A 13,996-nucleotide genomic window follows, 5' to 3' on the forward strand; every position below is an offset into this window, starting at 1 on the left:
AAAATGTAAATAATCAAAAAAAAAAAAAAGGTGAAGAAGTTCACCATAGAACCATAACCCATTTTTTTATCAGTATCAAATGGAAATTCAAAACCTTAAAAACATAGTACCTTAAATAACTCAATGGATGGATTTAATAGCACATTAGACCCTAAACCACTTCAGTGTTCTTGCCTTGAGAACCCCATGAACAGTAGGAAAAGGCAAAATGATAGGACACTGAAAGAGAAACTTCCCAGGTCAGTAGGTGCCAATATGCTACTGGAGATGAGTGGAGAAATAACTCCAGAAAGAATGAAGGGATGGAGCCAAAGCAAAAACAACCCAGCTGTGGATGTGACTGGTGATAGAAGCAAGGTCCGATGCTCTAAAGAGCAATATTGCATAGGAACCTGGAATGTCAGGTCCATGAATCAAGGCAAATTGGAAGTGGTCAAACAGGAGATGGCAAGAGTGAATGTCGACATTCTAGGAATCAGAGAACTGAAATGGACTGGAATGGGCGAATTTAACTCAGATGACCATTATATCTACTACTGCAGGCAGGAATCCCTCAGAAGAAATGGAGTGGCCATCATGGTCAACAAAAGAGTCCAAAATGCAGTACTTGGATGCAATCTCAAAAACGACAGAATGATCTCTGTTCATTTCTAAGGCAAACCATTCAGTATCACAGTAATCCAAGTCTATGCACCAACCAGTAACGCTGAAGAAGCTGAAGTTAAATGGTTCTATGAAGACCTACAAGACCTTTTAGAACTAACACCCAAAAAAGATGTCCTTTTCATTATAGGGGAATGGAATGCAAAAGTAGGAAGTCAAGAAACACCTGGAGTAACAGGCAAATTTGGCCTTGGAAAACAGAATGAAGCAGGGCAAAGACTAATAGAGTTTTGCCAAGAAAATGCACTGGTCATAACAAACACCCTCTTCCAACAACACAAGAGAAGACTCTATACATGGACATCACCAGATGGTCAACACTGAAATCAGATGATTATATTATTTGCAGCCAAAGATGGAGAAGCTCTATACAGTCAGCAAAAACAAGACCAGGAGCTGACTGTGGCTCACCATGAACTCCTTATTGCCAAATTCAGACTTAAATTGAAGAAAGTAGGGAAAACCACTAGACCATACAGGTATGACCTAAATCAAATCCCTTATGATTATACAGTGGAAATGAGAAATAGATTTAAGGGCCTAGATCTGATAGATAGAGTGCCTGATGAACTATGGAATGAAGTTCGTGACATTGTACAGGAGACAGGGATCAAGACCATCCCCATGGAAAAGAAATGCAAAAAAGCAAAATGGCTGTCTGGGGAGGCCTTACAAATAGCTGTGAAAAAAAGAGAAGCAAAAAGCAAAGGAGCAAAGGAAAGATATAAACATCTGAATGCAGAGTTCCAAAGAACAGTAAGAAGAGATAAGAAAGCCTTCTTCAGCGATCAATGCAAAGAAATAGAGGAAAACAACAGAATGGGAAAGACTAGGGATCACTTCAAGAAAATCAGAGATACCAAAGGAACATTTCATGCAAAGATGAGTTCGATAAAGGACAGAAATGGTATGGACCTAACAGAAGCAGAAGATATTAAGAAGAGATGCCAAGAATACACGGAAGAACTGTACAAAAAAGATCTTCACGACCCAGATAATCACGATGGTGTGATCACTCACCTAGAGCCAGACATCCTGGAATGTGAAGTGAAGTGGGCCTTAGAAAGAATCACTATGAACAAAGCTAGTGGAGGTGATGGAATTCCAATTGAGCTATTCCAAATCCTGAAAGATGATGCTGTGAAAGTGCTGCACTCAATATGCCAGCAAATTTGGAAAACTCAGCAGTGGCCACAGGACTGGAAAAGGTCAGTTTTCATTCCAATCCCAAAGAAAGGCAATGCCGAAGAATGCTCTAACTACCACACAATTGCACTCATCTCACATGCTAGTAAAGTAATGCTCAAAATTCTCCAAGCCAGGCTTCAGCAATATGTGAACCGTGAGCTTCCTGATGTTCAAGCTGGTTTTAGAAAAGGCAGAGGAACCAGAGATCAAATTGCCAACATCCGCTGGATCATAGAAAAAGCAAGGGAGTTCCAGAAAAACATCTATTTCTGCTTGATTGACTATGCCAAAGCCTTTGACTGTGTGGATCACAATAAACTGTGGAAAATTCTTCAAGAGACGGGAAAACCAGACCACCTGATCTGCCTCTTGAGAAATTTGTATGCAGGACAGGAAGCAACAGTTAGAACTGGACATGGAACAATAGACTGGTTCCAAATAGGAAAACGAGTTCGTCAAGGCTGTATATTGTCACCCTGTTTATTTAACTTATATGCAGAGTACATTATGAGAAACGCTGGACTGGAATAAACACAAACTGGAATCAAGATTGCTGGGAGAAATATCAATAACGTCAGATATGCAGATGACACCACCCTTATGGCAGAAAGTGAAGAGGAACTAAAAAGCCTCTTGATGAAAGTGAAAGAGGAGAGTGAAAAAGTTGGCTTACAGCTCAACATTCAGAAAACGAAGATCATAGCATCCAGTCCCACCATTTCATGGGAAATAGATGGGGAAACAGTGGAAACAGTTTGAGACTTTATTTTTCTGGGCTCCAAAATCACTGCAGATGGTGATTGCAGCCATGAAATTAAAAGACGCTTACTCCTTGGAAGGAAAATTATGACCAACCTAGATAGCATATTCAAAAGCAGAGACATTACTTTGCCAACAAAGGTCCGTCTAGTCATGGCTGTGGTTTTTTCCTGTGGTCACATATGGATGTGAGAGTTGGACTGTGAAGAAGGCTGAGTGCCGAAGAATTGATGCTTTTGAACTGTGGTGTTGGAGAAGATTCTTGAGAGTCCCTTGGACTGCAAGGAGATCCAACCAGTCCATTCTGAAGGAGATCAGCCCTGGGATTTCTTTGGAAGGAATGATGCTAAAGCTGAAACTCCAGTACTTTGGCCATCTCATGCGAAGAGTTGACTCATTGGAAAAGACTCTGATGCTGGGAGGGATTGGGGGCAGGAGGAGAAGGGGACAACAGAGGATGAGATGGCTGGATGGCATCACTGACTCGATGGATGTGAGTCGCAGTGAACTCCGGGAGTTGGTGATGGACAGGAAGGCCTGGCGTGCTGCGATTCATGGGGTCATGAAGAGTCGGACACGACTGAGCGACTGATCTGATCTGATCTAGACATACCAGAATAAAGGATTAATTATTAAGACAGTCAGTGGAAAATAAAAGAATTGGAAATAGAAGAAGAAATTGAATGATCTAAAATACGTGTAATTAGAATTCCAGAAAAAAGATTCAAGAAGTTCTACAAACCTCAAGCACAATTCATGTTCTCCCCTCAAAACAAACAATACACACACAAAGAACTATTAAGTATGTAAGAAAACTTTTGAAAACCAAAAAGAAAAAATTTTTTCAGTAGAGGAAAAAACTATTACCTTCAAAGAAACAATAATAAGATTTTTGGCTGATTTCTAAACAGAAACTATAGTAGTCAGAAAAGAAAAAAGACGTCTTTAAATTACTGGAAATAACTGCCAATCTTGAATTCTATACCCAGCAAAATATTTTTCAAATCTGAAGGCAAATCAGAAACTTGCAGTCAAGAAAAAAAAAATTGAGACAATTTTTCACTACCTGATCTACATTAAAAAGTAACAGGCTAGAGTTTTGGGAAGAAAGAAAATGATCTCAAATGGATACAGAAATGTAGAAAGAAAAGATAATAGAAAGGGCAAATAAATGAGTAAACAGGAAAAAAAAAATACTGACTGGACAAAACAATAAAAATGACTTGTGGTATTTAAAATATATACAGTATTAAAATGCATCATAGAGGGAGGAGCTAAGATGGCGGAGGTGGACGGGGAGAACACTTTTTCCCCCACAAATTCATCAAAAGAACATTTAAACCCCAAGTAAATTCCACAAAACAACTTCTGAATGCCGGCAGAGGACGTTAGGCACCCAGAAAAGCAACCCAAGTCTTCGAAAGGAGGTAGGAAAAAATATAAAAGACAAAAAAAGAGACAAAAGAGGGAGGGACGGAGTTCCATCCGGGGAAGGGAGTCTTAAAAAGAGAAAAGTTTCCAAACACCAGGAGTCCTTCTCACTGCCGAATCTGTGCCGAGCCTTGGAAGCACAGAGGGCAACATAACAGGGAGGAAAAATAAATAAACAATTAAAACCCGCACATTGTGAGCCCTCCGGTAACTCCCCCAGCGGAGAAGCAGAGCAGACGCCTGCATCCGCCATTAGCAAGCGGGGGCTGGGCAGGGAGGCGTGGCGCGGTCTGCTTTGCAAGGAACTGGCCTGAATACCCCGAGCGCTATCTGAGCGAAATAATTTGGGCTAGCAAACCAGACTGTGGGATATCTACCATGTGAAAAGCCAGCCCTAATCTAAGACACCGCCAGGCCCGCGCGGAACAAAGGACTGAACAGAGACAGCCGGCGGCAGACCATCCCCCTCCGGTGATAGGCAGCCAGAGCTGGAAGGGGACAATCGCAGCCCCAGAGAGACATTATCTATAAAACTGTAAGCAGGCTTCTTTGCTAACTAAAACTTCTTGGGGGTCTGGACGGTCAACATCTGCCTGAGAAGGTGTGCCAGTGCACACCTAGATAACCGAGCAGGGCGGGGAGGCGATATGTCGCAGCAGTTGCGCACGCCGAACACCTCATCACCTGAGCCGCTCGGATCTGGGAAGGGCACAAAACGCGGGCACAAAACGCAGGCCCAACCGAGAGTCTGCGCCTCTGAGGACTACCCGAGTGCCTGAACCTGAGCGGCTTGGACCTGGAAGTGCAGGCAGCCCAGGGCCGGCCACGGATGGTTCCCGGTGGAGCAACCTAGACCCTGAGCAGCGTGGGTAGGGAGGCCACACGCGCCATGAGAGGGGGCGGGGGGGCAGGGCAGACCCAGTGTGGCTGAGGCACTGTGAGCACATGCCAGTGTTATTTGTTTGCAGCATCCCTCCCTACCTCCCCTCAGCGCAACTGAACAAGTGAGCCTAAAAAAAAAAAAAAAGCTGTCCTCCACCATCCCCTTTGTGTCAGGGCGGAAACCACACACTGAAGAGACCAGCAAACAGAAGAAGCTATAACAGAGGGAATCGCCTTGGAATCTACAGGCAATAGATTAAAACCCTGTGGTTAGTACCAACTACATAGGAAGGGGCCTATAGATGTTGAGAAATATAAGTCAGACCCAGGAACTAGCAAAAATGAACTGAACCCGCAATACTCACAACAAAACCAGAGAAAGTCCTAGATATATTTTTACTATTTTTACAATCATTCTTTCTTTTTTTCTATTTTTAATTAAAAAAAATTTTTTTAAGTCCTCTATTATTCCTTTAATTTTCACTTTTATAACCGATTACTTTGCAAAAAAAAAAAGACCCCATTTTTTTTAAAGCAAACTTCATATATATATTTTTTATAATTTTTTTGACCTTATTTTTTTCTTCTTTTCTTTAACATTGTATTTTTGAAATTCCAAACTCTACTCTAGATTTTTAATTTTAGCTTTTTGGTATTTGTTATCAATTTTGTACCTATAGTTTTTTTTTTTTTTTTATAATTTCTGTGACCCTTTTTTATTTTCTCTTTTTCTTTTTCTCTGTTTCTTTCTCTTCTTCTTTTAAATAACATTGTATATCTGAAATTCCAAACTCTATTCTAGATTTTTAATTTATGCTTTTTGGTATTTGTTATCAATTTTGTACCTGTATTTTCTTTATAATTTATGCGACTTTGTTCTTGCTTGTTTTTTTTTTCTCACTCCTTCTTTTTCTTCTTCTTTTTTTAACATTGTATTTTTGAAATTCCTAACTCTACTCTAGATTTTTAACTTTTGCTTTTTGGTATTAGTTACCAATTTTGTACCTGTATTTTCTTTGTAATTTTCACGACCTTGTTTGTTTTTGTCTGTTCGTTTTTTTTCTCTTTCTTTTCCTTCTTCTTTTCTTTAACATCGTATTTTTGAAATTCCAAACTCTACTCTAGATTTTTAATTTTTGCTTTTATGTATTTGTTACCAATTTTGTACCTTTAAGAACCCAATCTTCAGTACCCATTTATCACTAGGGAGCGAGATTACTGGCTTAACTGCTGTCTCTCCCTTTGGACTCTCCTTTTTCTCCACCAGGTCGCCTGTGTCTCCTTCCTAACCCCTCTCTACTCTACCCAACTCTGTGAATTTCTGTGTGTTCCAGACGGTGGAGAACACTTAGGGAACTGATTACTGTCTGGATCTGTCTCCCTCCTTTTCATTCCCCCCTTTTATCCTCCTGGCCACCTCTGTCACCTTCCTCCTTCTTCTCTTCTCTGTATAACTCTGTGAACAACTCTGAGCGGTCCAGTTGTGGAGTGCACATAAGGAAGAGATTACTGGATAGCCCACTCTCTCCTCTATTGATTCCCCCTCATCTCATTCGGGTCACCTCTAACTCCCTCCTCCCTCTTCTCTTCTTCATATAACACTGTGAACCTCTCTGGGTGACCGTCACGGTAGAGAAACTTTTCATCTTTAACGTAGATGTTTTATCAATGGTGCTATATAGAAGGAGAAGCTATGAAACTACTGTAAAAATAAGACTGATAACTGGAAGTAGGAGGTTTAAGTCCAAACCCTGACTCCAGGGAGCTCCTGACGCCAAGGAACATTAATTGACAGGAGCTCATCAAATGCCTCCATACCTGCACTGAAACGAAGCACCACACAAGGGCCAACAAGTTTCAGGGCAAGACATACCAAGCAAATTCTCCAGCAACAAGGAACACAGCCCTGAGCTCCAAAATACAGGCAGCTCAAAGTCACCCCAAAACCACAGACATCCCATAACTCATTACTGGACATTTCATCGCACTTCAGAGAGAAGAAATATAGCTCCACCCACCAGAACACCGACACAAGCTTCCCTAACCAGGAAACCTTGACAAGCCACCTGTACAAACCCACACAGAGCGAGGAAAGGACACAATAAAGAGAACTCCACAAACTGCCAGAATACAGAAAGGACACCCCAAACTCAGCAATTTAAACAAGATGAAGAGACAGGAATACCCAGCAGATAAAGGAACAGGATAAATGCCCACCAAATCAAAAGAAAGAGGAAGTGATAGGGAATCTACCTGATAAAGAATTCCGAATAATGATAGTGAAATTGACCCGAAATCTTGAAATCAAAATAGAATCACAGATGGATAGCCTGGAGACAAAGATTGAGAAGATGCAAGAAAGGTTTAACAAGGACCTACAAGAAATAAAAGAGAGTGAATATATAATGAATAATGCAATAAATGAAATTAAAAACACTCTGGAGGCAACAAATAATAGAATAACAGAGGCAGAAGATAGGATTAGTGAATTAGAAGATAGAATTGTAGAAATAAATGAATCAGAGAGGATAAAAGAAAAACGAATTAAAAGAAATGAGGACAATCTCAGAGACCTCCAGGACAATACTAAATGCTACAACATTCGAATCATAGGGGTCCCAGAAGAAGAAGACAAAAAGAAAGACCATGAGAAAATACTTGAGGAAATAATAGTTGAAAACTTCCCTAAAATGGGGAAGGAAATAATCACCCAAGTCCAAGAAACCCAGAGAGTCCCAAACAGGATAAACCCAAGTCAAAAAACCCCAAGATACATATTAATCAAATTAACAAAGATCAAACACAAAGAACAGATATTAAACGCAGCAAGAGAAAAACAACAAATAACACACAAGGGAATTCCCGTAAGGATAACAGCTGATCTTTCAATAGAAACTCTTCAAGCCAGGAGGGAATGGCAAGACATACTTAAAGTGATGAAAGAAAATAACCTACAGCCCAGATTACTGCACCCAGCAAGGATCTCATTCAAATATGAAGGAGAAATCAAAATCTTTTCAGACAAGCAAAAGCTGAGAGAATTCAGCACCACCAAACCAGCTCTCCAACAAATACTAAAGGATATTCTCTAGACAGGAAAAACAAAAAGGGTGTATAAATTCAAACCCAAAACAATAAAGTAAATGGCAACGGGATCATACTTATCAGTAATTACCTTAAACGTATATGGGTTGAATGCCGCAACCAAAAGACAAAGACTGGCTGAATGGATACAAAAACAAGACCCCTACATATGTTGTCAAAAGAGACCCACCTCAAAACAGGGGACACATACAGACTGAAAGTGAAGGGCTGGAAAAAGATTTTCCATGCAAATAGGAACCAAAAGAAAGCAGGAGTAGCAATACTCATATCAGATAAAATAGACTTTAAAACAAAGGCTGTGAAAAGAGACAAAGATGGTCACTACATAATGATCAACGGATCAATCCAAGAAGAAGATATAACAATTATAAATATATATGCACCCAACACGGGAGTGCCGCAATATGTAAGACAAATGCTAACAAGTATGAAAGGAGAAATTAACAATAACACAATAATAGTGGGAGACTTTAATACCCCACTCACACTTATGGATAGATCAACTAAACATAAAATTAACAAGGAAACACAAACTTTAAATGATACAATAGACCACTTAGACCTAATTGATATCTATAGGACATTTCATCCCAAAACAATGAATTTCACCTTTTTCTCAAGCGCACATGGAACCTTCTCCAGGATAGATCACATCCTGGGCCATAATAAATCTAGCCTTGGTAAATTCAAAAAAATAGTAATCATTCCAAGCATCTTTTCAGACCACAATGCAGTAAGATTAGATCTCAATTACAGGAGAAAAACTATTAAAAATTCCAACATATGGAGGCTGAACAACACGCTGCTGAATAACCAACAAATCACAGAAGAAATCAAAAAAGAAATCAAAATTTGCATAGAAACGAATGAAAATGAAAATACAACAATCCAAAACCTATGGGACAATTTAAAAGCAGTCCTAAGGGGAAAATTCATAGCAATACAGGCATACCTCAAGAAACAAGAAAAAAGTCAAATAAATAACCTAACCCTACACCTAAAACAACTAGAAAAGGAAGAAATGAAGAACCCCAGGGTTAGTAGAAGGAAAGAAATCTTAAAAATTAGGGCAGAAATAAATGCAAAAGAAACAAAAGAGACCATAGCAAAAATCAACAAAGCCAAAAGCTGGTTCTTTGAAAGGATAAATAAAATTGACAAACCACTAGCCAGACTCATCAAGAAACAAAGGGAGAAAAATCAAATCAATAAAATTGGAAAGGAAAATGGAGAGATCACAACAGACAACATAGAAATACAAAGGATCATAAGAGACCACTATCAGCAATTATATGCCAATAAAATGGACAACGTGGAAGAAATGGACAAATTCTTAGAAAACTACAACTTTCCAAAACTCGACCAGGAAGAAATAGAAAATCTTAACAGACCCATCACAAGCACGGAAATTGAAACTGTAATCAAAAATCTTCCAGCAAACAAAAGCCCAGGTCCAGACGGCTTCACAGCTGAATTCTACCAAAAATTTAGAGAAGAGCTAACACCTATCCTGCTCAAACTCTTCCAGAAAATTGCAGAGGAAGGTAAACTTCCAAACTCATTCTATGAGGCCACCATCACCCTAATACCAAAACCTGATAAAGATGCCACAAAAAAAGAAAACTACAGGCCAATATCACTGATGAACATAGATGCAAAAATCCGTAACAAAATTCTAGCAATCAGAATCCAACAACACATTAAAAAGATCATACACCATGACCAAGTGGGCTTTATCCCAGGGATGCAAGGATTCTTCAATATCCGCAAATCAGTCAATGTAATACACCACATTAACAAATTGAAAAATAAAAACCATATGATTATCTCAATAGATGCAGAGAAAGCCTTTGACAAAATCCAACATCCATTTATGATAAAAACTCTCCAGAAAGCAGGAATAGAAGGAACATACCTCAACATAATAAAGGCTATATATGACAAACCCACAGCAAACATTATCCTCAATGGTGAAAAATTGAAAGCATTTCCTCTAAAGTCAGGAACAAAACAAGGTTGCCCACTTTCACCTTTACTATTTAACATAGTTTTGGAAGTTTTGGCCACAGCAGTCAGAGCAGAAAAAGAAATAAAAGGAATCCAAATTGGAAGAGAAGAAGTAAAACTCTCACTATTTGCAAATGACATGATCCTCTACACAGAAAACCCTAAAGACTCCACCAGAAAATTACTAGAACTAATCAATGATTATAGTAAAGTTGCAGGATATAAAATCAACACACAGAAATCCCTTGCATTCCTATACACTAACATGAGAAAACAGAAAGAGAAATTAAGGAAACAATTCCATTCACCATTGCAACGGAAAGAATAAAATACTTAGGAATATATCTACCTAAAGAAACTAAAGACCTATATATAGAAAACTATAAAACACTGGTGAAAGAAATCAAAGAGGACACTAATAGATGGAGAAATATACCTTGTTCATGGATTGGAAGAATCAATATAGTGAAAATGAGTATACTACCCAAAGCAATTTATAGATTCAATGTAATCCCCATCAAGCTACCAACGGTATTCTTCACAGAGCTAGAACAAATAATTTCACAATTTGTATGGAAATACAAAAAACCTCGAATAGCCAAAGCTATCTTGAGAAAGAAGAAGGGAACTGGAGGAATCAACCTACCTGACTTCAGGCTCTATTACAGAGCTACAGTTACCAAGACAGTATGGTACTGGCACAGAGACAGAAATATTGATCAATGGAACAAAATAGAAAGCCCAGAGATAAATCCACACACATATGGACACCTTATTTTTGACAAAGGAGGCAAGAATATACATTAGATTAAAGACAATCTCTTTAACAAGTGGTGCTGGGAAAACTGGTCAACCACTTGTAAAACAATGAAACTAGAACACTTTCTAACACCATACACAAAAATAAACTCAAAGTGGATTAAAGATCTCAACGTAAGACCAGAAACTATAAAACTCCTAGAGAACATAGGCAAAACACTCTCCGACATACATCACAGCAGAACCCTCTATGACTCACCTCCCAGAATTTTGGAAATAAAAGCAAAAATAAACAAATGGGACCTAATTAAACTTAAAAGCTTCTGCACAACAAAGGAAACTATTAGCAAGGTGAAAAGGCAGCCTTCAGAATGGGAGAAAATAATAGCAAATGAAGCAACTGACAAACAACTAATCTCAAAAATATACAAGCAACTCCTACAGCTCAACTCCAGAAAAATAAATGACCCAATCAAAAAATGGGCCAAAGAATTAAATAGACATTTCTCCAAAGAAGACATACAGATGGCTAACAAACACATGAAAAGATGCTCAACATCACTCATTATCAGAGAAATGCAAATCAAAATCACTATGAGGTACCATTTCACGCCAGTCAGAATGGCTGCGATCCAAAAGTCTACAAGCAATAAATGCTGGAGAGGGTGTGGAGAAAAGGGAACCCTCTTACACTGTTGGTGGGAATGCCAACTAGTACAGCCACTATGGAGAACAGTGTGGAGATTCCTTAAAAAACTGGAAATAGAACTGCCTTATGATCCAGCAATCCCACTGCTGGGCATACACACTGAGGAAACCAGAATTGAAAGAGACACGTGTACCCCAATGTTCATCGCAGCACTGTTTATAATAGCCAGAACATGGAAGCAACCTAGATGCCCATCAGCAGATGAATGGATAAGAAAGCTGTGGTACATATACACAATGGAGTATTACTCAGCCATTAAAAAGAATACATTTCAATCAGTTCTAACGAGGTGGATGAAACTGGAACCTATTATACAGAGTGAAGTAAGCTAGAAAGAAAAACACCAATACAGTATACTAACGCATACATATGGAATTTAGAAAGATGGTAACAATAACCCTGTGTACGAGACAGCAAAAGAGACACTGATGTATATATCAGTCTTATGGAATCTGTGGGAGAGGGAGAGGGAGAGGGTGGGGAGATTTGGGAGAATGGCATTGAAACATGTATAATATCATGTATGAAACGAGTCGCCAGTCCAGGTTCGATGCACGATACTGGATGCTTGGGGCTGGTGCACTGGGACGACCCAGAGGGAGGGTATGGGGAGGGAGGAGGGAGGAGGGTTCAGGATGGGGAGCACGTGTATACCTGTGGTGGATTCATTTTGATGTTTGGCAAAACTAATACAATATTGTAAAGTTTCAAAATAAAATTAAATTAAAAAAAGAATAAATAAATAAAATGAGGCTCATAACTGAGCCTACTCCGTAAAAAAATAAAAAAATAAAAAATAAAATGCATCATGCATAAATGTATCACAACAAAATATTTTTCAAATATTTTGATGGGGGATAAATAAAGTTATTAATGTCTGAACCCAGTTAATCCTCAATATCTCCCTTGTGACCCAGTGAAGGGCATAAAAGTAAAAGTTGAGTGTTTAGGTCAACAAACAGGACAAATAGGAAGTATGATTCTGATTCCCATATCCCTTTTTGTGAGTAAACCATCTTCTATTCCTTGAAAATTAAGATTATTTCCACATTCTCATGAAATACATGAAGTGAAATTTATGACCAATGAACTTCTATACCAAAAAAATGAAAGATATGCTTACTAGTTGGAGAAATTACAGCTAATTTGCAACCGTGCTTATAACCAGGATCCACTCCCATCAAGGTACGCCCTGGGACAGGACTTGTTAAAAGGAGCTGACGAAGATTCCGTCCAAACATCATTACTGACTCCTTCTCTGCATCTGATGTTAGTTTGGCTCTTTAGAAACAGAAAAGGAGAAGAAAAAAGATAAAGTATTCAGTTTTTAGTTCATTCAAATTTTCGTCCAGAAAAAGAACACAATTTATTTTGTACAATTATTCCTCACTAGTGCATTCATTATAACAAAGTAACTTAATTGAAAAAAAAAATCACATACAAAATTGCATTGAGTCTCTTTTTGCTAATTTCAATAATACATGTACCACAAACAATTTTGTGGCATCAAACCTGCAGAGTTTGTCATACTGCCCTTCTTCTCCATCTGCTCTCCCTTATATAAGTAATCTACATGTACACAGATATTTATCTGTGTATATGATAGAGACAGAGTATATCAAGATTTGGACATTACATAGAATGTCAAATTGAAGTTTATCAGCTGATTAAAAATATAAACATATGATTAGTGATAAATTATTGAACCCAAGTAGCCTCCTCCATCAACTTAGTTTTATACCTTTCACCTAAATATCTCTCAATGCCATCTTCTCATTCTATTCCATCCCCTTTGGCGTTCTCACAGTGATGTGACATGATCACAGATACTAATATCAGTCCAGAACCATACCTCATATAAATAACTTTCCAATTTTATCCAGAGAAGCTTTTAAAAGTCAAATTTTAAAACTTTTTCTAGGATAAAAACATACATGTCTGTACTGGACTTAAGGGCTTCCCCAGTGGCTCAGCAGTAAAGAATTCGCCTGCAATGCAGGAGATCCAGGTTATATCCCTGGGTCGAGAAGATCCCTTGGAGGAGGGCAAGGCAACCCACTCCAGTAGTCTTGCCTGGAGAATCCCATGGACAGAGGAGCCTGGCGGGCTACAGTCAATAGCATCGCAAACAGTCAGACACAACTGAAGCTGAAGCGACTGAGCACATTGGACTTAAGAGGCATTTGGAAACTAAGTTTTACATCATTCATCTACTTAACAAAAGTTCTTAATGTATTATCTACTGAAATTCAAAAAGAATCTATAAGAAGTATCTCTTCTCTATTAGACAAGGTTAAAAAAAAAAGTACATACCAATGGCCACAAAAACAAAAGCAATTCAGAGCACGGGTCAGTGTTGAGATAGAATTATCTACATATCTAAAGGCATACATAGCTAACTAAAGCTAACAAACATTTGTTTTGGGGGCTTAATTCAGTTTCTTAAGGCTTTTCCCCCATTTTGCCTAATATTTCAACATCATTCTCCCTGTA

The 13,996-nt window shown here is 38.6% G+C and overlaps 1 protein-coding gene across 3 annotated transcripts in view; it reads right to left on the bottom strand.

Moving 5' to 3' along the window:
- The window catches only part of SRBD1 (S1 RNA binding domain 1), a 245,303-nt gene that overhangs the window by 173,673 nt on the left and 57,634 nt on the right, over positions 1-13,996 (bottom strand). For all 3 annotated transcript variants that reach the window (XM_019970090.2, XM_019970089.2, XM_070798591.1), the window contains one exon: positions 12,627-12,784. In XM_019970090.2, coding sequence (XP_019825649.2) covers positions 12,627-12,784 — 158 coding nt within the window. The remainder of the gene's footprint in view (positions 1-12,626; positions 12,785-13,996) is intronic.

This window comes from Bos indicus, chromosome 11 (assembly GCF_029378745.1).
Source record: "Bos indicus isolate NIAB-ARS_2022 breed Sahiwal x Tharparkar chromosome 11, NIAB-ARS_B.indTharparkar_mat_pri_1.0, whole genome shotgun sequence".
NCBI classification, from domain to species: Eukaryota; Metazoa; Chordata; class Mammalia; order Artiodactyla; family Bovidae; genus Bos; species Bos indicus.